The sequence below is a fragment of the Grus americana genome, chromosome 2 (assembly GCF_028858705.1).
Source record: "Grus americana isolate bGruAme1 chromosome 2, bGruAme1.mat, whole genome shotgun sequence".
NCBI classification, from domain to species: domain Eukaryota; kingdom Metazoa; phylum Chordata; class Aves; order Gruiformes; family Gruidae; genus Grus; species Grus americana.
The window spans coordinates 35,920,577-35,945,685 of record NC_072853.1 but is presented as its reverse complement, the minus strand read 5'-3'; the positions used below and the strand labels follow the sequence as shown (position 1 = coordinate 35,945,685).

At 36.5% G+C, this 25,109-nt stretch overlaps 1 protein-coding gene across 2 annotated transcripts in view; it reads right to left on the bottom strand.

Moving 5' to 3' along the window:
- Positions 1 to 21,715, bottom strand: part of TRPA1 (transient receptor potential cation channel subfamily A member 1) — a 37,996-nt gene extending 16,281 nt beyond the window's left edge. Inside the window, exons 1-14 of one of the 2 annotated variants that reach the window (XM_054816704.1) lie at positions 21,574 to 21,715; positions 18,774 to 18,936; positions 17,228 to 17,403; positions 15,385 to 15,492; positions 14,439 to 14,547; positions 13,936 to 14,081; positions 12,318 to 12,454; positions 9,984 to 10,032; positions 6,110 to 6,209; positions 5,117 to 5,217; positions 3,683 to 3,852; positions 3,430 to 3,594; positions 1,973 to 2,087; positions 542 to 708 (exon numbers count right to left, since the gene is read on the bottom strand). In XM_054816704.1, coding sequence (XP_054672679.1) covers positions 542 to 708; positions 1,973 to 2,087; positions 3,430 to 3,594; positions 3,683 to 3,852; positions 5,117 to 5,217; positions 6,110 to 6,209; positions 9,984 to 10,032; positions 12,318 to 12,454; positions 13,936 to 14,081; positions 14,439 to 14,547; positions 15,385 to 15,492; positions 17,228 to 17,403; positions 18,774 to 18,936; positions 21,574 to 21,693 — 1,826 coding nt within the window. In that variant the 5' untranslated portion in view covers positions 21,694 to 21,715. Of the gene's footprint in view, positions 1 to 541; positions 709 to 1,972; positions 2,088 to 3,429; positions 3,595 to 3,682; positions 3,853 to 5,116; positions 5,218 to 6,109; positions 6,210 to 9,983; positions 10,033 to 12,317; positions 12,455 to 13,935; positions 14,082 to 14,438; positions 14,548 to 15,384; positions 15,493 to 17,227; positions 17,404 to 18,496; positions 18,537 to 18,773; positions 18,937 to 21,573 lie in introns of those variants that run through there. The other variant, XM_054816703.1, reaches the window with a different exon arrangement.
- Positions 21,716 to 25,109: the final 3,394 nt, after the last annotated feature.

Sequence of the window (25,109 nt, the reverse complement as noted above, 5' to 3'; positions counted from 1 at the left end):
AGAGATGTAATCATTAGGCAATCATTAGTGGTGCAACACGTTTATTCCTGAAGTGGGGCTTCACTATATTGTAATACAAAATATTTTAAACTGCAGTTGAACACTGCCACATTTTTAAATATTTGCAACATTTAAAATAACAATTTTAAAGTAAATCTCTTGAATGGTATCAGTTATACTCACATTTTGATTAAAATTCTGTAGATATTGAAGCATTAAGTGAAAAGCCAAAATTATGTATGTAAGAAGAGGGAAAACATGGGGAGGTTTACTTATTTTTAATGGCTTCTACATGTTTTTTTTTAACAGAATCTGAATACTCAATCTAATATGGAAAACAACATGCCACATGTCTGATATCCATCACAATTATGCCATCTTTTATTTGCTCTTACTAGAACACAACATAATCTCTGGAATTTTAAAATACGTACTCAGTCTTACTTATTAAACTACAGGTTTTCAGAACTTAATCTCAGTTAAAAATCAAACTACACCACAACGGAAAACAAATTCAAAAACCCTTTTCTGTGTACCTTACCTTTTGTGCAAAATGACAGCAGACACTACGTCTTTTCTCCTATTGTGTATTGCTTCATGGAAAAAAGAAGCTACTGCTTTGTTGAACAGAATTTTCGCACCATAGTCAAGAAGTAACCTTACTGCTTTTGCATGTCCTTCTCTTGCAGCCAGGTGCAAAGCTGTGTTCTGTGCAGAAAAGTAGTATAGCAATGCATCCATGAGAATATTTTTTTTTTAAAAAACTTACATATTTCAGTCCTTTCCCACACTGAAAAGCCACATGCTATTCTCAGTTGCAAGTCCTGAATACTTTTACTAGCAACACTAAAAAGTAGAATATTGTCACAGAGATTCTGATAGAGATTATAGACAAGTTCTTTATTCTATGTCTACAGTTACAGTAGTGGTAAATTTGAAGAGGAAACTCAGCTGTAGGTAAGAAAGGCCAAATCATTAATATCTCTTAGTTTTGTAACTAACAAACTGCAAGTCACAAATAGGTATAAATGATGGTATCTACAGATACAGAACACCTGCATTTGATAATCAGGAACAGAAGCATCCAATTATATCCAGATGCTCATACAAATCTGCAAGAAAATCTGCAGGCACAGTTTTGTAAGAGGAACACTTTTTTCTTTGGCATTTTCATAAAGTAAGGCAACGAGTGCTTTAGAAATCAAGTCACACTCAAACTGACTTTTGAAAGCCTTCCCAACTCATCCAGATTTTTCTAAGGGAAATTAAGAACTAAGCATTGGCTTCTTATTAATTTCTAGGCAAGAGATTTGTTCCTAATGTAATAATTCTAAATGTTTTCAAGACCACTTCTCAGAGAAATAAGCAACACCTTCTGTGTTGGAAGCTGTATAGTTCTTTAAAATGACCACCCTATGTTTTCTGATGGGGAACTGTTAGGCAGGTTCATACAAGAGGTCTCCAATCCAGGAAAGGGAATCTGCCTTGACACAACAGATACTCCATTTATCCAAACTTCAGAGCAAGAAAGGAGCTGTATCTGCTGAATATCACTGTGCAGAACAGATGGATTTAAAACAATATGTTAATGAGTTACAGTTGATATTGGATTTTTTAAAATCTGTATAAACTCTTTAAATTTAAATTACCAATGTTTGTAGTACATTGTTAAAATACTCCTGCATTGTAAAGGGGGCAAGAGGGACATGTCTAACATACTCAGTATTTCTTATAGTACGCTATTTGCATTTTTTTGTCTCCCACTTACAAGAATTGGATAACAATTTCAGCAATCGTATATTAATCTAAGTAATAAATTTTAACAGTGGTGAAATATAAAGACTTTAACTATGCCACAGGAAATTAAATATTACATGTAATGCACAGTGGAAAACTACCAATAGTATACCACCAGTGTTTGGTCTAGAAGTTATAGCAGACAAGTAACAAATAATGCTATGTGAACACATACCCCTTCTTCATCCACTCTGTCAGTACACTTCACATTAGTATCCAAAATGATCTGCATAGTGCGAGTGTATCCTCCGAAGGCAGCGTGATGCAGAGCTGTCCAGCCTTTATAATCACTTACATGTAGCAGTATAAAATTAGTAATTATAAATGGAAAATTTTTTTATAAATTTAAAGTAAATGTTTCCCCCTTTGACTCAAACCTCTTTTCTTTGGCATGACTACTGCAGAGATGTCCATGCCTTCTGTCAACTATTATGTGATTATCAATGCATCATTCGGAAGTAAAAGGTTCAACTCAATAATAGTATTTGGGTCTCTCTCCCTCTTTTCTTCTCTCTCTGTTTCTGTATATATATGGATTGCACCTGTTTTCTTTTACGTTCCTTGAAAATTATACAAATCCTTGCATTATTCTGTTACTAATACTTGGCAACAGATGTGGCATAGATCACGGCCATATTATGGAATTTTGCATTTAAGGACAGTGAATATACAAAACATTGTAAGCACACAAGTCTATTCCTATCAATATCACTTCATCTTAGTATAACAAAACTCATTAAACCTTTTATCACATAGAACCTACCAGGACATTTCTTTAAAAAATGCCAGTTTTAAGTCTAAATTAAGCATAAATACATACATGTCTACACATAGATATACATACATACATATATATACTTTTTTTATATATATGTATATTATCATCTCTATCCTGGCTAGGTATAGTAGTCCAGCTAATGACACTGGAAATAAAGGATTTGACAGTAATCCATTTAGCGGGTCCTTTGCAGTCACAAATAATGAAGGTATGAGAGGTCTGTTTGCTAAAGGATCGCCTCAGAACTCTTAGGCCCCTAGCTCCAAGGTGCAGCTGCAGTGGACTGGGAAGCACGGGACTTGAAAGTTAAAGCTCTAGACTGCACCTTGGAAACAGGACTCTAAACATTGGTAGCTATGGCTCCTGGCTTTACAGGTGTGAGCCTGGAAGCTTTTGTGGAGCTGCCAATGATGTGAGGATCTTTGACTTGAAATCAGAACTTTTAAGAGTGCAAGGCAAGTTGCCTGTGAACCACCAATCCTAAGAACCCCTACTCAAGCCTGTCAGTGAAGCTGACATGATTATATTTCCAAACCAGTATTTTTTTCCGTCAAAAGGTTCAATATTCTTCTCTCAGTTGGATTTAGAGAAACCTCTGTTTCCCCAGCTTTAGAAGCCTTGCTTTACAGCTAGCCATGATTCTGTGTCAGGCTAAAGCAAGGCACAATCAGCTTAGTTCTACAAAATTTGTATACTATGCTCTTATATTGTATATTTATATTTGTATATATTAATATATTAAATATTTTCATATATTGTATTTATATTGTATTAACTTCCCAGAAGAAGTTAATACATTAAATGTAGGGTGATAGTTCTTTTCTGCCTTGATGAATGGAAGTCTCTATACTTACCAGAGAAAAAGGGCCCCTCTCTTCAGAAGAAACTGAACTACCTTCTCATGACCATTCTGGGCTGCCAAATGAAGGGGAGTCATTCCCTTCTTATCACCTTCATTCAAAAGTCTTGTGTCTTTCATATCTCTTATAAGTCGTTGACATGTATTGATGCGCCCATAGCTTTGAAAGATAAACAAATAAATTAATGTCAAAAGAACAGGGATGGGAAAAATGGCATTGATTCCATTGCCTAGAACGCACTACTAACCTGGCAGCAAAGTGTAATGGTGACTTCTTATCCCTGCTCTTAGAGTAGATGGAAACGTTGAGACTGAGTAAATTATTTACAGAGAGGGCCACACCTTGTCTGCATGCATAATGCAATGGAGTGCATCCTTCATTATCTTCATCCACTACAAGATTTTTAATATGTTCCATCTGTTATCCCCCAAAAAAACCCCAAAAGCACAGAATTACATTTATATCACTAATGCTCCACAGCTTCTAATAGCTTGTAACAATAGCATTAATACTTTAAAGCAGTATCTAAAAATAAAAAACCTTAGGAAAAGTAAATTTAGCAACAATGAGCACTTAATGTCTGCTGATTTGTGGGTCACCATTTTTTCAAACAACTGCTCTTTGAAGAACAGTTTGCCACTGCACCCTTACTGCATCCACAGTACAACCATAATACAGGAGATTCTTCTTTGCTGCCATTCAACTCATTGCTGTCAGCAGAAGGCTTGTACAGAACATAAGGGTCATCTACAGGCTGTATTCAGCAGCAAAACTGCTGGCTGTCAAGAACCACCAGTTCACTGGTTTACAGTGTAATTTTATTTCCCCCATTTCTCTTTCTCATCTTCATTTCCCTGTTCTTCCTTCATACCTTGTCTAACACTATGCTATGTGTTTTCTTAAAGCAACTAAAAACCTCCTCCCCCAGTCTGCTCCACTTTCTCTGAATTATTAGTATGATCAATAATTAGAAAGTCAATGCAGACAACTGAGAGTTATCACTCTTATTTAAAATGAATTCTCGACACCTGCTGAAAAGGGAGGTTAAATCCATTCTGCATTACTAATCAAAGTTGTTTACAGATTTCAGCAGATGTTGTAAGATCAGTTATATTTGATTCACATTTAAAAGGATGCTTCTGGAGTTCTGAAGGCTAGCAAATTTAACTCTTTCAAGCACGCTTGGGCTCTAGCAACATAAGTGCTCCACCTCAGCATAGCCAAATACAAATCCATGTTTGAAATCCATTTTAAAACTAAATCCAAGACCTCATTACAATCCAGTCCACAGAAAGCTTCTGCAGAATATGCTGAAAGCTATTTAAGTCCTATAGCTTGACTAAATATGAGCATGTCCCCTAGCTTTACTGCATGCAAGCTGGGAAAATAGAAGTGAAAAGTTCTGTATTTTATTGCCTACCTCTTGAGCTATTCAATCCCCCAACAGCAAAATAATTTATGGGATTATGTTATTCCTTTGCCTGGCAATAAGAAAACTGTATTATTGGCTTTGAAATGTTTTCATGAGATATGTACCTCTTCAAACTATTTTCTGTGACACTGGGCAACTTAACAAGTATGACAAATTTTTACAAACATTCCAAAATAAAACGGTAGTTGCTTTTTTCTTTACATTTTCTAGTAAGGGTAACAGAAATACATAAATTGATGCTTACTGTACCTGCAGAAATTTCTCATTCAGATGCTGTAATCCTCCGGGCTGCAATACCGTCAAATGCAAGAAATTCCGGCCAAGATGATCTTTTAATGATACATTTGCTCCTAGATAAATATGGAAATAAATACCAGCAACTTCAGAACTGCTGGCCCCGGCACTAATTGATGATGTTTAAGACAAAGGAACAAATGTTGAACAAATGTGTTTATAAATCTATAAAATAACAAATATTATTTCAAGTCAACATTATAACATGTAATTTTACTTACAAAAAACCCCACCCTACTAACACTCACATTTCATCATTTTTTCATGTGTGTATGCATTTTGTATTTCATTGCAGCACTAAGATTTCTGTGGGGCCCTTATATTCAGAGATACTGAACACCCACAAATCAAGAGATAATTTAAAGATGCATATGATCACTTCTTCTAATCTTTGAAAGTTGTAATCTTGTTACAGGTTCAAAACTTATTGCAGGGCTTAGTAACAAAATCAGTTATACTGCTATTAACAAGAGGAAGTAACAATACCTTGCACCAAAAGTGTAGCAATTGAAAGATACAGCTCAAACATTTTCAAGGTGACTGTGATTATATAAAATCACAGGTAATGCTTAAAATACAGGCTTTAACATTTAAAGATTGATTGTTGGGACAAAACGTGATAAGTGGTGTATTTATTCCACAGTTGTGCTTACTTTGTGAACTGCTAAGGAATGCAGGGATGGACTACCAGTGCCACTTCTACCTTGAGAAGCACGACACATGGCATACACATTTCTTCACAGCCTGTTCGCTCTGTATTAAAAAGGGTGAAATCATCACACTAATTCTTCCTTTATATCAGGGGATACCAGCACTGGTACCAGCATACTCCTGGCCCGTATGCTGAAGTGCTGAATTGAAATTGAGAGGAAAGTTAGACATAGAGTTTTAACATGTATATGAACCCTGTTCAAAGAAAGTATATTGTATGTGTGTATTCCTTTTTACCTTTTGAGAGCAGTAAATTCACAATTTTCCATGATGCACAGGAAGTGGCCAACAGAAGCGGGGATCGACCTTCTATGTCTACGCTATCGATATTAGCCCCCTGCAATAAAGAACTGCAAGTTTATCATGAATAATGAATATATGACATTTTAGAATGGTGCTGCCCTTTATAAGCACTGCAAAATTACAGGCATTCTTAGTAACTCCAGATGCTCCAGATAAGTAAATTCAATAAACACATTGCATCTCTATATAAAACTACCATGCTCTCAAACTATTAGCCACAGCCCAGCCATCTATGTATAAAAATTTAGATGCCTAAATAACAGTGGGCTACTTCTAGGTATACTGAACTCACAACTCAGGATCTTTTGTTAGGGTACCTTTCCATGCATTTAAATATTCAAAATACATAGTTCTCAATTAAAAATACTGGAAAAATACAAAAATACAAAAATTGAAGCCCTTTTGAATGATGTGGTCTTACCTATCAAACAATTACCAATTACAATTACAAGACCCTTCTGAACCTCTGTGCTATATGAATACTGTTCAAGAAGTAATGCATCCAGAGATTAGTATAGTTCGATCTGTATAGCTTGATCTATCTTTATTTTCTATTCTCCATCATAAGCTAAAGGAGCTGATTTAATTTTGACTCCAAAGTAGCTGTATTTACAGTAGACACATTTTTGTTCTCCAAATTCAAGGTTTTTGATACATCCTCTCTCCTCAGGGGAAGCACAAGGACTGGAATGAGATATTCTGGCAAAAGTGCAATTTTGCTGTTTTGTCTATTTTTGTACAAGATGCATATTGCCAGGACAGTATGGTCACTATGGTCACAGTATCACTATGATCATATCAGCAAAATACTATAAGCATAAACATATCTATCTAAAAAATCCTGCCACAAGGGAGTATGAAGATACAAGTAAATGAAGCAATGAGATGTACGTTTATTTTATGATGCTTTAGATATAATTTTTCTACATATTGAGTTGCAAGTCAAATTGGATGAGTTGAACAAAGTACACAAAAAAATCTGTTTTATTTCAGATAATATACAAAGATCATTCAAAAAAATCAATGGGAGTTTTTCCATTAACTTGAATCATCTTTGGGTCCAGTCCTAATTCAAGAGAGAATTAATCATAATCAGGAGCAATATTTACTTTCCAGGATGGTAAAACCTGTAATGTAGTAATAAGAAACATTTAATAAATGTACAATGATTACCACAGGGAAGAGGAAGCTTTCCAATGAAATATTTGAGAGTAACATATGCAGGACCCTTCTGCCAGTTACCTTTCTACAAGGTCAGACAACCTCTTAAAAATGTTCTTATTCATCAAAGAAACAAAGACCTTTTTTATCCAAGTGGCGTATTCATTTCAGTGAATACAGGGCAGCAATTTCCAGATAATAACACAATCTTTAATCACCTTCCCTCCAGCTAACATCATTGTTCAGCCCTCAGCAAAATGAATTTTGCAGTATTCAACATTATTTATCACAACAAGGAGTAACAAATATTGCCACATATATTTACCACATTTACGATACAGCTGAATTAAGTGTGTAAATTTAGTTTCTGAACTCCTTTTACTTTTGCATTTATACATTAATATAGATGAATTAAACAGACATTAATATAAAATAAATATTATGCAAATTTTGTAAATATCAGTTTATTTATACCAATTTAATGTGTCATTTTTCTTTTAGTGAAGACAAAAGAAGCAAAAGGAGAAAAGGGAAGTTAAAAAAAAGAAGCAAGAAAATGTGTAAAATTACTGCTTATTTACTTTGAATAAGCACATTTCAATAAAATTAATGAAGTAAACTCTGGAAGCACCAGACATCTCAATTCTAAATTGTCCAGTACACAAGAAAAAAAAGCCACTAAAAGATGCAGGGAAATTACTAAGATACTAGCTAAATCATGAGAACTTTCTGATTTTCATGTCTTTATTCTTCCTGATAGTTGTGAACATAACTTGCAAATACAATCATGCCATTTACACACATAAGCCAGATGCTGTGCACCTAATTGTCAAATGTGACATTGGCCACTTTGGCATTATTGTTAAAGTCACTGTGCTTAAAATGCTTAATTTTCAAACCGATTTGTAAGTAGCATTTCTTTAAAGCTGTAAAGTTTTGTAATGTTTACAAGTTGGGAATATTGATCTAGGTTTCTGTCTTTTGGCTTTTTTTAAGGCTTTGGTCAGCCTTCAGTTATGGCAAACCATAGCTGTACATCTCACCAAAACAAGGGCATATATTCATCACCATGTTACATTGAGATGAAATGGAAAATAATGAAAAGCCCTGCAAGAAGTATCTGTAAAGTTTGATTCTCTGATTTTTGTGTAGCACACTGACCTACAATTTAGAAAAAAACACAATGTAATTTAAATGTAAATAGCATACATTTTGTGCCTGGGCAATTCTGTTTAGCATGACTAATCTTACCTGTTCTATCTAGAAGAGCTAGATGTAACACTGTATCTGTTTATAATGGCTTTTATTTTCAGACACAAAAAGTAGCAAAAATAAGATGAAGGAAGTAATCATTGTAAGTTAATGTGCATGAAATGTGGATATTTAATGTGTAAAATAAATAAATTTTGTTCTTTATTAAAACCAGAAATCTATTCTGAACTGCTATTCCTTTTGAGCAGTTACATTGCTGCACCTTTTCTTTTTCACCCTCGTGTACATCACATAAGCAATACCTAGTGATCTTGCCAGGAGTGCCACATCCCACAAACCCCAACTGGCATACTTTGATCCATTCCCAGAGGGGGCAAAAGAAAACAGTCCTAAAACTTAAAACGTGACATACTTTATATGGAAAGCCAAACAAACCCTCAGCATAGATTCTACAAAAGAGGCCAAAATAGCCACAATGACACTCAAGGAACAAAAGCTTGTTCTTAGCAAATACAGTGTTAAAGATAATCCCTCTAATACTTTGTGCACACAAGCCTCCACATGCAAAAACTTGTGCCTGTATTTATCAGGTAACAACTTCTGTTGTGTTGTCAGACAAGTTTAAGCAGTCAAGCTTCACCATTTCACATTTGAATTAAAAATAAACACAACATCTAATTCTGACTAAATCCAATCTCTATCACAGAGTTTCTGAGAAAAGCAAAACTGTATGCAGAAGAGAATTTTTCTTAACATAATTGTCATGAAATTAAGTATAAAACATAAACATACATAAAATGGAAAAGAAGTCTGCTGACTTCTGAAAATTTCCTCATCAGAGTGGGGCATGTAATGGTTATATGAGCCTTAGTTTAATTGGTATAAATGGACACTTGGAGCACAGCCAGTAGCATCCCCGGTTATGCTTCTTCTCTTTCTGCGTCATAATTATTCAGTGAAGAAATATAACCAAGCTACACAGAATAAAAAGTATTTCTAGATCATGCACAAACTTCAATATATGGCTATGTGATCCCAGAACAATCAATCATATGTACATACTTCAAAGCAAGGATATCTTTTTGGAAAAATCAGATTAAATTCAGTGCATGTTTAGCATTTATTTCATATTTCATGTCCTAAAAGTGAGAATGACTGAACCAGTTTGACATATCTGGTAAAAGATGTTTATGAAACCTTTCTGAGTAAGTAAAATGGAAAGAAAAATGCAAGTTTTCATCCTCTGTAACTGTGGGATGCTATTATGGAGCCATAACTATCGCTGTACTGTAACTGTCAATTATGCATTATGAAATATATATGTCTAAATAACCTATACCTGAGAACACATTCTCCTTTATGAATTTCTCTATGCAGACCTGTAGTAATAGATAGCAATAATCTCTATAAACATGTTGCTTGATTAAATATTTACCATTGAAATCAAATACTCTGCCAGTTCATAATGATCAAACAATGCTGTCCTGTGGGGAAAAATGCAAAAATACAGTAACATTAGAAAGGACAATGAAGTTTCAAGCCAAAACGTAGCATTTTTCTCCATTTGCTGCATTTTCTAATATTTTCAAATAAATGCATTTTAAAATAAAGAGACAGAGAGATACCTTTATTACATAATTCTTTTTAATAAATTGTTTCCATGTTTTGTCACGGAGTTTTGTTTTTAAACTAAGTTCAGTTCAGTTAAGGCATTGAAAACTCACTGTGGGAAACAAAGACCTCATGAATAGGTCAACAGGCACTTTACCACTGATTTTTAACAGAACTAGTCATTTCATATTTCAGATCCTTCCCTGTACCACACAAGGTCAATATAGAATTCCATAAACTTTAGACTCCGTTTGTTCCATGCAGAGCTAGAGCCTCAAATCCATCCCATTGATCCCATCTTCAAAAAATAACTTGCTATATATTTTGTGTAATAATGCTAAAGTGGGGTTAAAATGGTCATGATATAGCTAAACATATTCTGACTGTGGCAGGCAAGTCTACTAAAAATATGAAAAAATATAATATACTGATATAAATTGTGCTCACATTTATTAATTTACTAAAAATATTTTAAAGCTGTCTGTACACATGAACAATTCTCAGGTTTTATTTTACAGTAAGACATTGAATTATATATTATAGGAAAAAATGGTCAAAGCAGGAAGTATAGCACAGTTAATACAGACATTCTAAATGTTTTCAGAAGTCAGACCTCTGTTAAATATTTTAACTCCATGAGCAACACAGAAGGACAGTTCCAAGGTTGTACTGTATCTCAAAGATAACAGTTCCCTTAGCATTGTAAGACGTAACAAGACAGGGTGTACTATAGTTAGAACTGGTTACTCAAAAGACGTATTTTAAAAATCATGTCATGGTTCCAAATAAGTAGAGATGCCTCTGTTATCTACAGTAGACCTCTCCAGCCAGGTATAAATTCTGAATGCTTCACATACACTCAAAATAAATTCAAAGGTGCCCGAAGAGAGAGCGAAGCAATTTTATAAAATATTTAGATGGAAACATGCCAGTAGGAATGTGAATGGATCATGCCCTGCCTATGCTTCAGTGCTTCTTCACTTTTAAACAAGGTAACATTCCTATTTGGTTTATTTATATTCTGAGAGATTTGGATGACTTTCTACCTTTCTGATGATTCTTGATAATATTTTTTTCCTGTTTCACAAACACAGGGAGCAAGACAGTCTCATTCTTTTTGGTCCAAAGCTTTTTCCAAGGACAATCATTTCCATGGATATGACAGCCAGTTATCTATTCTGTAGTGCATTGCATCTGCACGATTTTCTTTGGTGTTCTGTCACCACTTTGTCTTCAGTAGTGTTCTATCGCAGTAGCATTTCCAAGTGTACCCAAACCTTATCTTAACTTTACAGCACACTCCCCTTTTAAATTTCTTCAATTATCTTTGAATCATTCCACTTTGTATCATGTCCAAAGAACAATCATCTCTACTGCCTCTGACTTTCTACCAATTATTTCGTGTTGTAGAACTCATTGTAGAACAACACTGTAAAATTATTACATTTTACTTAAATGCAATGAGGCATAGCTTTCTTGCAAAAATGTACATATGGGGAAAGACACTATCTTCCATAGAGCTGGTAGCCAGGACATTTAAATGTCATTCTGCTACAGAAGACTGAGGAAATGCCTCCACAGTCTAGTGCTCTGGTTTCAAATGGACTGTGAAAGACTAGAAGTCTAGAGGATTATTACATATACAAATGCCACCTGCAACTTTATAGTCGTAGGGAAGTGTACCAACATCTGCTTGTACCTGATCAGGTATAAAATAATTTTTTGGGGAAAGAAAATAAATTATTTTTAAAAATTGTTTATATTATTTTTCATTCATTTTCCGGAGAACATAACCCCATTAGATGATGGCATTTATTCCACAACCTCAGAAGCTGTTAATTCCATAAACTTGTTCACCTACTAGTTCTTTACTGGAGTAAATTTTCAATACAAACTGTTAGTGACCATTCCTTGACATGGTTCCAAGGTAACTGGAACTGTTTTGATTTTGAGATCAGCACCAAAATCTTTACCATTCTGACCAAATTACTGATTCTTTCATATCATACTAAAACCATCTCCCATCCCATGGAGAAGTTCCAACTCATGTGGAAGGGTGATCCAAAGTATACTATATAAAGTATAATTCGATGTTGAAAATAGCTAAGAATATCATGGGTCACAATTTATAGCGAAGCCTGGCAGAGCAGCCTCCTACCTGTGAAGCAATGTTTCCTTATTCCCATCTACAGCATCAATAATGGATTCCTCACCAGCATAGGATGACATCATTAACTTTACAATCTCAGTTGCTCCTTGAGTGGCAGCAAAATGAAGTGCTGTGCATTTTTCATTCTGTAAATGGGAAAACAATATTTAAACATTTAAACCCCAACAACCTAACCCCCAACCTGCTAAACACAAGATTTATAATTCCTAAATGCCTAAATTTGTATGTAAGTAAGGAGACTTTAGTCTTTAACTAAAATAGTGGATCTCGAAAAATATCTTAAAGACCAGAAAAGACTAAAGAGATAGTTCTAAAGGAACTTATCTATTAGTTATTTATTCAGCCTTATTATTCTATACCAACTCCCTAAGATATGAGATAATGACAGTCTTAACAATTTTTTTGTAGTTGAATTAATAAAGAGACACACAGAGCACCCTTTAATACAAGAGATGAAGCAAAGGAAAACTACAGAAAACCATAGGTAGACCAGTACAAATGAATAAGCAAACAAATGTGCCTATATAATACAGAAATTATTATTTTAAAATACTTTTGACTTCCTTAAATGAAATCTTCCTTAGATGTTGTTCTTAAATAAAATTTTCTGCAGCTTAAAAATAACTTGGTCTAACAAGTTATTAAACTATTATAAGCTAGGCAGTCATAAAATTATTAAGCAATAAATAAATGATGAGAACAAGATCTGCCAAAACAGGGTTTCATTTAGCTAGATGGGATAAACTAGCTTTGATACATGCCTGAGGGTTTTGACTTTGTCCTTTTCAGAACAGGAACATTTCAGTGAGTGCATTGGAATGGGCTTTTCCATAATGCCATAAGCATTCACGAAACAGTCTTACTCATCACCAAATCAGCAGCATAAATCATCTCATTCAAAAGCATGTGTCTTCAAAGAATCAAACCAAAAAAAAAAGGCTAAGCCATGTTTATCTTTGCTCTCATGAGTTGATTTCAGCCCTGCAAACAATTTGATTAATGATAGACATTTTCAGAAATGTTTATTCATCATGAAGGCGGGCACAGGCCCCTACAACAACAGTATCACTGTAACACCAGTAGCATCACAAATTTGTGCTTGCTTACAAAGAAGATACTGTAAAGACCAGGGCAAGGCTGAACATAAACAAGAATGATGAGAAAGGGTCAAATAGAACATCCCATTTCTTGGAAGGGATGATAGCTTTTACGTAGTAAAGAGTTTGTGAAGAAGGCTGTACCACAGTGATACTCTTCCAGAGTGCTCTCCCAGTCTCCACCTGTTTATGACTCAAGGTCTTCCTGAGCCAGAGGGGATATTGCTGCATTCAGTAGTTGAGGACAGATTTTCCTTCTATGGATCTACACAAATGCATTTTAAATCCATGCAAACTTTTCATACCCACAACATCCTATGTAACTTGTGTAAAGAAACCTGCCATTTTGCCTGATTTGAACTAAAGACTTGTTTTCATTTGCTGCTCCCTAGGTTTTGCATTGGAAGAGACAATGAGTAATGATTATCTGCTCATCTCTTTTTCCATACCACTCAGAGATTTAGAGATATCTAGTTTTTATCAAAATTGTATTTCGCTCCGAGTTTTACCTGTTTTAGATCAATTTGGGCTCCAAATTCAATGCACATTTTAATCATTTCAAGGTCCCCACTTTGAACTGCCAAATGAAGTGGACTGCACTTTCCATTATTGGTAAAATTGATGTGGGTTTTAGCAGAGTGACCCAATTCTTCACCTGAGAGATGAAAATAAATGGAAATCTTTTAAGCGAGAATGACATAACAGAAGATATCAAGGCTTTCAAAACAAGTATATTAACTGTGGAATTATATTCTCCCCCCCTCAAAAACCTTTCACATCTATCATTAAACAATGGATGAACACACATTTAGGAAAGCAGTTAAGCTGCTGCTGCAATCCTACAACAGTTACTAGCATGAATTGCCCGTAGGAATAATTGCATTAACTTCTTGTAAGTTTAATCACAGTTATAAGTGCTTGTTTGAACAGTTTTATGAGAAGTAAAGCAGTAAGTTGGTAACACTACTATAAATAATAAAGCTTACTGACTGCTTGGGAACAAGGTATTTACCTTTTTTTAAAAGAATTTCCATACATGTCTTTGCGCCTGAAAATGCAGCTGCATGGATAGGCATACATCCTGTTTTGTTTGCTTTACATATTTTCCCTCCATTTTCAATCTGAAAAATAATGCCTGGATATAGCTTAATGACATACAGAAAATTCTGAGTAACAAACATATTATTACAGATATAGTCTCCCGTATAGCTGTAGCTGTGTCCTGTTTTGTTTTTTTTAATGTTGTATATTCATTGTGAATTTTATATACAAACATCTTAATAATACGCTTTAACTTTTAGTCAACCCTGAAGTCAGCTGGATTAGATGATCATTGTAGGTCTCTTCCAACTGAACTATTCTGTTGATTTTTTTCACAAAGCAGGCAAGCCTTATTCACAAAGTCCCATAAACAAGTAAAGGAACTCAGGTATGCTTGACACTTTTTCTACAGTTTTCTAAATCACAAAATACCACATTTCATTTTTTGCAAAGTATATTTTTTAAGTATCGGGGATCCCAGAACATATATAAGAATTGCTTGCATTCTTTTCAAACAGCTCTTAAGTGTTTCATTAGTAGTTTTCTTCATGCTTCAGAAGCATATAAGTGAAAATTCTAGAAAAAGAGTGACATAGAGGAAGATAAAATACTTTGTATTTCAGACAAAAAGTGTTGTTCTTTTTGAACTTTAAATTACTTTTTTTTTTCCTGAGGGGTGATCCCTTTATTTAAAAGATAGTGATGCTGTAAGGGTGTCCACTGCACACTTACTTGCAGTATAACGATCTTATAAAATAAAAAGGAGCACACATATACATGCACCTTTGTAAAGTAACTTGAATATTAGGTCCATGATTAACCTTCCTCCACTGAACAAAGACAGAGCACAGGAAAAGAATAACACTGCATCAAGGTAAACAGAATCACATGAAAAGGCGATGGATAATTATACCTACCAGGAGTGTCAGTGCTTCAGGATTATCCTTGTAACATGCTACAATTATAGGTGTGTTCCCAGCTTCACCTTCCAAATTAACATCTGTACTGCTATGCTGCACTAAAATCTAAATGTTTAAGAAAACATTCAGTCAACCATAAGCCAAACACAGCAACAAAGGCCTATTCCATTACTTTTGGTTTTTATCATCCATAGCACTCTTGTGACTTGTTCTTTTTGCATGCCAACAGCGCACAACGCATAGGCAGAGGAGGGACAAAATGTGAGAGAACGTAAAAATATGCAGCTGAAAAATGCAGGTGAGAACCGACAAAGTAAAATTCTTTACAGCAGACACCTGGATAACTAGAATAAACACTGCACATAGCTGCACAGTATCTTAACGTTTTATTTAACAGTTTCCCCAATACTGGGAGAAAATCTTTTCTGCAGCAAATTGCAGATGAGGATTTTCAACTGAAGTTTGTTACAATGTCTCGTAATATTCTGCATTCCCTGGAAAGTGGCAATGCTGTGGATCCTGCTCAATCTGGCATCTATCAGACAGTTACAGAAGATCAAGAGAGACTGGACTTGATGAGAACAGGGATCCTTCCAGTCATGATTTCCTGCTTCAGTCCCTATGTTGACAGCTAACACTGAACTATCAGTCTCACCAAGTACCATTTTTTGAGAAGCAAAGGATGTAGAAATTATAATGACCATACTGAACCGCATATTTATTCCTCTTTCTACATATTTATTAAATTCTCTTTCAGTAATTCCAATGAATTTTTCTGTACTGGAAGAACTGGCACATTTTAATCTCTCTTTGGCAATTTGACAATAGAAACCAAAGGAGAATTAGCTTGAATAAACAACAGAGTGGGGAAAAAATGAGATCATATATTTAGTCAAAAGCAGAGCTGTAAAATAACCCAATCACAGAACTTGCTACAAAGCCCACTTTAAAAATTTCATTGTGTTTCAGATTTTATTAGTCTTAATTAACAGTAAATACAGATTTTGTAAAAGATGTGAGGACCGTGAAATATTTTAGCACTAAAAATCTCTAAAGGATTTTAAGTCTTTAATATAGAAGTATGTTTTTCTTTCTTTTGTTTGGATGAACTAGAAAAGGAGACAACTTTAAAGTGAAAAAGTAAGTGCTGTGTTGTTAAGGTTGTACTCACCTAGTACATTCAAAAACTTTACAAATACTAAAATTCTATCCAAATGCCAAATATAATGAAAACATTCTCATTACAGTTAGACAAATGATGAAAGAGTTACGCTGCTTAAAATTTCAATGCTGTTGCTATTTTACAAGGTTCAAAATGGAGACCTTGGTAATTTCTTCACAATATATTTCTGAGATTTGTAATTGCAGCTTTAGCTCTGCTATTATTCAAATGATTATTAAGATGTTGGTTTTAAGAACTGTGTTTTTTGACTAATTTTAATCTGATTTTAATTAAAAAAATACACTAGTTTCAAGAAAATTTTGATACTTCCATCACTCCCTACATTTGAAATAACACATGCCTACATGAAATTTTAGTGCTAAAAAAATCCTTTTAAAATAAAATCCCTTTTGCTTGGAAAATTTAAAAGAATTATCTGTAAAACATCATAACTACTATAATAGCACAAATTTCAGTATTTATATAAATCAGTAAGTTCCTTTTTACTTGCTGCGCTAAGACACAAACATTTCTATAAGCTTCATATGTTACACATCCTGCTCACTAAACAAAGCATATGAGGAGATACAGCATATATAAACAGGTCTTGGTGTTCTGCATGCAGCTGCTGTTGAGCTACTTATCAAATCTGTATATTTATGTGGACTTTAGACTTACCTTAACAATTTCATTATGTAGGGACTGCACTGCCATATGCAAAGGTGCCATCATATTGGAGTTCAGAATGTTTGGATTGGCTCCTCTGCTGAGAAGCAAACTAACACTTTCAACCTGGTTTTTCTTTGTGGCCCAGTGCAGTGGGGTATTGCCAGAAGAATCCATCACATTTAATACTAGGTCAAAGGAGAGAAAAAAAAAAAAAAACAAAACCAAAGCAAAACCATCAAATGTTCTCATCACACTGAAAAAAAAAAGTGTCTTCAATGGAGGTTTAGGTCTGTGCTACTAAGTTTCTTTAAAGAGAAAAAGAGCAAGATTGCATGTCACGCAGTGTATTGTGTTAAATTGATTAAGTATTGTGCTAAATACATGGTATTGGTTAGAGAAAACATTCTATTAAAATATTAATATACTAAAATAGCAGAGAATAATCTTGATAAGGTTAGCAAATAGCAATAAAGCTTTTTATTAGAAATTTTGAAATTACAATAGTGGAGAGTTGGAAGGGGTCAAACACCTGCGTATTTCTTGCCCATTATTATGCATCTTTTCTCCTCCCCCAAGAGTCTGATTTCCCTCTTTCCTTGCCTCTTCTTTTTCCTATCTTCTTTGACTTTGCAGCTATTGCTTTAGAGGCTGCACAGAACAAGTGAATGTGAATAACTAAAATAAGAGATAATAAATAAGTGCTTGCATGTTGTAATATTAAAGACCACATCTATTCTGATTCACTTAAGAACACAGAGGTAAATCAATTTGCATCAGTTATAAAAGTGGTTTTTCTGCACAAAAAAATGGGAACTAAACTTCAACAAATATTCTCAAAAATTAAGACAAAAATTATATATTGAAAAGTAGTATTTTTCAGATCGAATAATCTAAAATTAGATTGGCCATCATTAGGTGAAAAATGAGCTTTTTAGGACCATTGTGTGTTTGCTTAGTAGCCCATAGTCTGTCAGTGGAGTTGTACATACTTTCACAATGCTTATTAATAACTACTAAACAACATCTTTTACATAGACGGTTTTTCAATCATTCAAAGCCCCATGTTCTCCTACTTATCACTTCTTCCCTAAATTTCTTTACATGGCCTATCTCATCAAATGTTTATTCTTCCTCATTATTAAGTAAACAAGTTGTGATGACAACTTGAATGGCAAGTATGAGAAACCAAACTACTTCTCTTTTACATTTCCAGTATTTTAAATGTAACATAAGACACATAACATATATAAGGAAGATAGAAAGTCAAGCCTACTGTACCTCACTGCCATTTTCTTTTTCATATCTGAAGACTGTAAATCTGAGTCCCAAACAAACAAGATATATTGAATCACTGCTTTAGAGAGAAAACAGTCCTAATATAACAAGGGAGACCCAAGCCACACCTGAGACACTGCAAACTGTGGCAGACAGGTTGAACTATGTTTAAATCTATAAATGTAGGTAACACATACCAGTTCTGCTTCAGTTGGGTAACACTTTGATTATTGAACTTTTTTATTCTGTTAAATAAAATAGTTCATAAAATGTGTGTTACCTTCACAGGAAGAATCATCTATGATCAATTGCATTAATTCTATTTGACCTCCTTCTGCAGCATGATGCAGTGGCGTGGCGTTTAATTCATCCACTTTGGTAAGCCCAGAACGATTCTTCTTAATGAAGCTCCGTAGCCTGCAGGCACTTCCATCTGAAATCACCTATTTGGATACAAATATTCTCATTTTCTTAATAGGCAAGATGTTAATAATGCTATAATGTGTTGCTGTGGGCATGTTACCATCCAATAATTCTCTCCCGACTGTTTAGTTTCATACAGAAATATACAAATCCTGATCAGATCAAGTCAATAATGAAACTCAGATTGATTCAACTGAATGCAAAATCAGACCCAGATAAGAAACAGTGCAAAATTAAAAAAAATATAAATTATCTTGAATATAGTATTTTGTCTTCTGTAGAGAGCTCAAGATCTGCCTTCCACCACAGAAAATCTCAAACAAGCAAATTCATCACTTACTGTTTTATACTCTCTCCAGCTGTGGCGACATCAAATGAATTCAACAGAGAGGAAAAGTTAATAATCTTGATAAATTCATTTTCTAGACCTTTCTACAGACCGATACTGGGTCCTGGGCTTTCAAGTTCAGCCATTGGGTTTCTGTGATGTTCTTTATGTCAGAGCAACCAATAAATTCTTTAATTTCAGCAGTATCTGAAGAGCATCCCATGGGCTACTATCTCAGTCTGAAACAACCCAGCGTCTTCACAGTGTAATACAATAAAACCCCGTCCAACAGCTCAGCCCTCTGACAGCTTGGTACCTCCCTGGTACTCTGCTTTGCCAACTATGGAAACCCTGCTGATTCTTAATTTATGATGTTCTCCACATATTTTTGTTAAAGTGTTTCAAACCCCATACTTGTAAATGAAGAAAAATGATAGAAAAAAAAAATATTGCAGTAGAATGGGGAGGAATTTAAAAACAAGTTATTAAAAAATTAAAAGGCAATAAAAAAGAAAAACAATTCAACAAAATTGGGAACAGAAAAAAAAAGATAAAAATGCATATCAAAAGAAATGCAAACCTTCCCAAAGATGTGTAAGCAAGCAAAGGGTAAAAATAAGAAATCCCCCAAAATCACTGTTCCCTCCTCAGCTGCAAAAGAAAAGGAAAACTTTGCTCTTCAGGAACCCTGAACCACAAAGACACTGCAATTTTTGCTGTCATTAAGCAAATATACATTACAGGGCAGCCAATTCATACACTTAAGCACGTGTTTAACTTCCTTCAGCTTAATAGTCCCATTGAACTCAGTGAGGTTACTCATGTGAATAATGTTACAAATGTGTTTAAAGATTTAGAAGACTGGGGCCAAATACAGGGGTATTATCTACTTCAAAAGTGCAATTAGAAAAAGTTAATAGAAAATAGGTGATATCATTGTGGAAAGGGTATTTAAGATGACTCCACTGTCATACGAATAAGAGGTCAATTACATACAAAAATATCTAAACATTTTATACACATCAAAAAGCTATTTAAGAAAACCTTATTATAGAGCCCAGTATCTTCTATTCCTTCTTATATTCTAATTTAATTTTAATTGTAATGAATTTCAAATCATTCTATTGATTTAGATCACATTTCTCCACTCTTTAAACTGGAATTTTTTTGTCCATGTAAGACAAAATGTGGCTGAAATGTGGCATGATGATAATTTCTAGCAAGAAAAATAAGATTCTTCAGCCAATGCTGCAGTGTTTCATTAACAAAATAGGAAAGGAAGAAATCATTTTGGTGTTCTCAGTACTTTGGTTAGTTCAAAACAGCAAAGCAAGCTATTTTAAACAACAGCGGCTCCTTTGCACTTCGTCTGAACAGGTCTGTAGTGGCAGATCACCCACCAGAGTGACAAGCTGTGTTATGCTGAAGAGGTGTTGCTCAGGACTACAGCTAGCACACAGAAAACAAGGTTGGAAATTACCTCAAGAGGTCTTTAAATCCATCCACATACTTCGTCAAATTTGGTCAGCCTGCTCTTAAAAATCTCCAAAGTCACCCAAGTCATCTGTCCCGTAAGCAATCTGCTCCTTTGCTAAATTATTCTTACCCTTAAAGGATTCCCTAACATTTGGTCTAGGTCTCCCTTGCTGCAATATAAATGCATCACTTGTCCTATTCTCTGTGGAAAAGGAAAGATGTTATATCCTTTATAGCATCTGTAGGCTGTGCTGCTGGTTCCCTTTCCCCTCATACCAGTCCCAGCACTTCTAAACTTTCTTTCTGGGACATTTTTGCTAGATGATGTACTCCCATCATGACCTCTCAGCCTCCCTCTAAGAGGGGGACTCTTTGTGGGGAGCTGTGCCCAGGAGGGATGTGAAGCCCCAGCAGCCGCCTGCTGCCCACCACCCGCCCCTGCCACCCCACACCCTCCTTTGCCCACTCCACTCCTGCCTTCTCGCTCGCCCCGGTCTGGACTCAGCTGAACAGCACCACAGTGGCCTGTGCCTTCACACCCCATGGCCAGGGCGACTCTCAGCCTGTTGTCTCCCACCTCTCACAGCTCTTCCCTCCACTGACAAGTGAGGGGAAAAGGCCTCTTGGAAGAAAGGGTCTCTGGCACAGCTGCCTCCAGAGCCCCACATCACCCTCCACCTTCACCCCTCCTTGTCCCAGCGCCCACACACGAGCCCCAGTCTTGGGCACCATCTTGTCCCACGCCGGCCTCGGTGTCTCAGGCAGCTGGGCTGCCCCGACGCCGTCCCCTCACACTCATACCCGCCACCAAGCCCTCGGGACCCCCGCCCCCTCCGCGCCCCCCCGCACGCACCTTGAAGACATCCTGCGAGGCGACGGAGGCGGCATCCGCCTCGCAAACGACGCCCTGGTAGGAGCTGGAGACGGCAGCCTTCTCCCGCGATTGACAGAGCCGCAGCAGAGAGCGCTTCATGGCGCCAGCCCGCTCGCCTCCGAGCAGCGCCCGCCCCGCCGGCTCCGGGGACCTGTGAGGCGAGAGACCGAGTGACGGCCGGTGCCGAGGCTGCGCCCGGCCACTCCGCCGAAGTGGCGGCGGCGGCGGCAGCAGGAGGCGTGGAAAGCGAGCGGGGCCGTTCCCGCCGTGGTCCCCGGGAGGGTGAGCCGCTCCCCACCGGGGCGGGCACCCCGCCGGGAGGCTCACCCCGCCGAAAGGCAGGTGCCGGGCGGTCCCCGTGGGCGAGAAACTTCGGTCCCCTCAGGGGCCACCGCCTAAACTAGTGCTGGGTGGGCGCTTGGCGGGTCGACGGCTGTCCCCGCAGCGGGCTAGGGACCTGCGGCGGCCAGAGGCGCCTCTGACAACGTTAATTGCCGGAGAGGGTTAAGCGATCCCCGTTGGGGTTTGGATGGTGGTTTTTTTAATTCCCTGGTTGAGTATCTGACAGTGACAGAGGTCCCTGGAGATGTGCGCATCTGTACGTGAAAGAACTACAGCACGGAGAGCGCGAAGTGCTAAAATTAAATTAAATGCAATGCAAAACAGGAGCAGCAATGTCAGACTCATCGTCGTGCCCGTGGTGCAACAACCTGTGAGGAGAAAAGCCGTCCTGCCCAGGCAATGTGCCGAAGGGCGGTTGGGCAGTACTGCTGTGGTGCTGAGGGCGCCAGGCTACACTGGCCTCGCAACATTAAAATAATTGAGTTTTCTGTGATTAACTTCTCAGCATTTACTTCATAGTCATAAAATTCTCTTGTAGGATTTGTTTTACCGGCAAATTTGGAGCAGCGTAGGAAAGCTATAGGAAGAGTATAGAAAGAGGCAGCACAAAGTGTTTCAAAGGGTTAATTACAAAAGCGACTTCAACTGAGTCATTCTTGCTGAGTCCTTAACGGAAACATTGGTAACTCAGAGAACTAACAGTTTACTTAATGTGATAAGAACAGCCCTACCAAAGGTCAGGTAGCGGCCGGGGCAGACGCTTGGGAAAAGCAATAGGAGACTTATGGGATGACTTTTTGCCCGTATGTTCGTGGTTTATGGCAATATGCAGCTTAAGGACTGCCAGAACCAGGTGTCACATCCAGTCCAGCCTGTTTAATAGCCGTCAACTGGCAATTCTCCATTATTTCGCTCACGCCCTTTCTGAACCCATTTTATATGTCCATGCCACAACATCTTTTGGCACTAAGTGCCATAATTTCATTATGTGCTTGTGAAAAATGCTTTCTTTTACCACTAGCTACACTTAGTGCTCCCTAGTGTTCTTATTTTGAGAAATGGAAAGTTGTTCCCTGTTTTTTAATCCCTGTCAGTGCTCATAATTTCACAAAGTTCTACCAGCTCTGTGCTTGATAATGGGCTTCTTTCGTATGGCTTTCCTTCTTAGGGATGCCATTTTGTATCTCTGAACATCCTCATCCTGCTACTCCGCATCTTTTCCATGTTCCTTTTGAAATGGGATGGCAAGACCTACATGCTGAAGTCAAGGTATATTGGAGCAATAGTACTAATTGCTCAATTTTTTCTTCATTCCTCTCCTAAATGCTCAGAAAGGTATTTGGTTTTTTTGAATGCCACTGAGCTAAGTTTCCTGAGAATTTTTGCTGCTCCACCACAATCCCTTTTCTGAATGGTGATAGTATAAATAAATAGTGTTATACTCACTCATGACGGTAGTTAGGGTTATGTTTCCTCTGTGTACCCACTTAGCATTTATCAAAATTGAATTTTTTCTGATGTTTCATTACTGTGTCACCAAATCTTGTGGGATCTCCCACAATCATCTGCATTTTTGGTCATTTTGAAAAATTCCATAGCACCTCCGAAATCACCAGAATATCTTTGCACCATTGATCCCAGCGCTGACTTTAAGGGGTCCTAAGGAACTTCCCTGCTTTGCAGAGATGTATTCCTATTCTGTATTTTTTAACCCTTAACCAGATTCAGGAAATCCTTCCTACCTGTCCTATGACACTTTAGTTTTATAAAGAGACTATCAGGAGGAAATTTGTTGAAGAACTTTCCCAAATCCACTTATCACGGGCATAATTTGTACTTCTGTGCTTGCTGATTCCTTCAGAGTTTCACTGGCATGTGTAATGACAAACTTCTCTCTATGAATGCTGTGCTTGTTTTGATCCTAGGGCCTGTAACTCCAGAATCATTTATAGTAAGTTGCTTAAGTTACACAACCTTAACTAAGTGGCCTTAAGATCATAAGACTAAATAGTCCTAAGACTAAGTGGGTGGTTTTAAGTGCTTGTGGTGTAGAGCTTTGATCTTAGTTATTATCAGGCAACATTAAAAAATGGAACAAAAAAAGTTTCTTCAGCCCATCTTCTGCCATAGCCATAGGTATTGCACACATTCAACAGCAGTGCATTAAGGTATTATTGTTATGTCATCATTAATTGTGATCAAAAGAAACATTTATTTATGCTATAGCAAGAAAGCTATACTCAGGAAAGCTAGTCATTAGTGCCTGCAGACATTCTAATTATGTGACTTGGGATTAAGTCACTGGAGGAGCCCTCCACATTTCTAAACCCTTTTCCTGCTACTTCCATTAGGAGCAGCCCCAGTTGGTAAGATTGTTCACCTTCCCATGGTGAGGTCCCTTTGAATTCCCTTCTGGCCTTGACTTTTCTGTTGCCCACAGTCCTCTTTATGAGAAATTAAACTCAACAAATAACAGTCTAGATATTGTATAAAGAAAATAAATTATATTTTCTGCAAGAATCATTACCTGGAAATAGAAGTATCACTGAAACATCAGTAAGCATCAGTAAATTTATCATCCTTTTTTTATTAAAATCCCTTAAATTGTAGATTAATGCTGTGAAATGATAGAAGTCATGATCGTCGAACAACCATAGTTTTACTTATTTTCTTGAATCTGATAATACTGCCCCCTTCTTTTGAAATTACTGTTAGTTTTCAGTCTTCTAATAAATGTTCAGAAGAATGTTCAGAGCATGGAAAACAATACAAAGGTTTTCCATTCCCAGGGGGAATCAAATGGAATTTTAAGTGGGCTGATCACAGCTTTTATTTCTGCATAATGATTTGACATAAGGAACTAATTCACATAAGTAGTCAGAGTAACCTTTCTTACAGCTGTTTTTCCCACGAGTGGATTAAAATACATTTATACCATTTTATTTCAAATATGGTCTTGCTAATGGTAGTATAGTAGATCCATTAGTACAAGCAAAATTCACTAAAGGTTATCATAGAGCAGCATTTCATTAAAAAAATGATTGTTTAATAATTAAATTGTATATACAGTAAATATGCACCATTCCGGTCCTGTAGCCTGAGTAATACAGTACTGCAATTTTGTTAAATTTCAAGCCTAGGAACCATAAATTCAAGCAGTAAATTTCATCAGT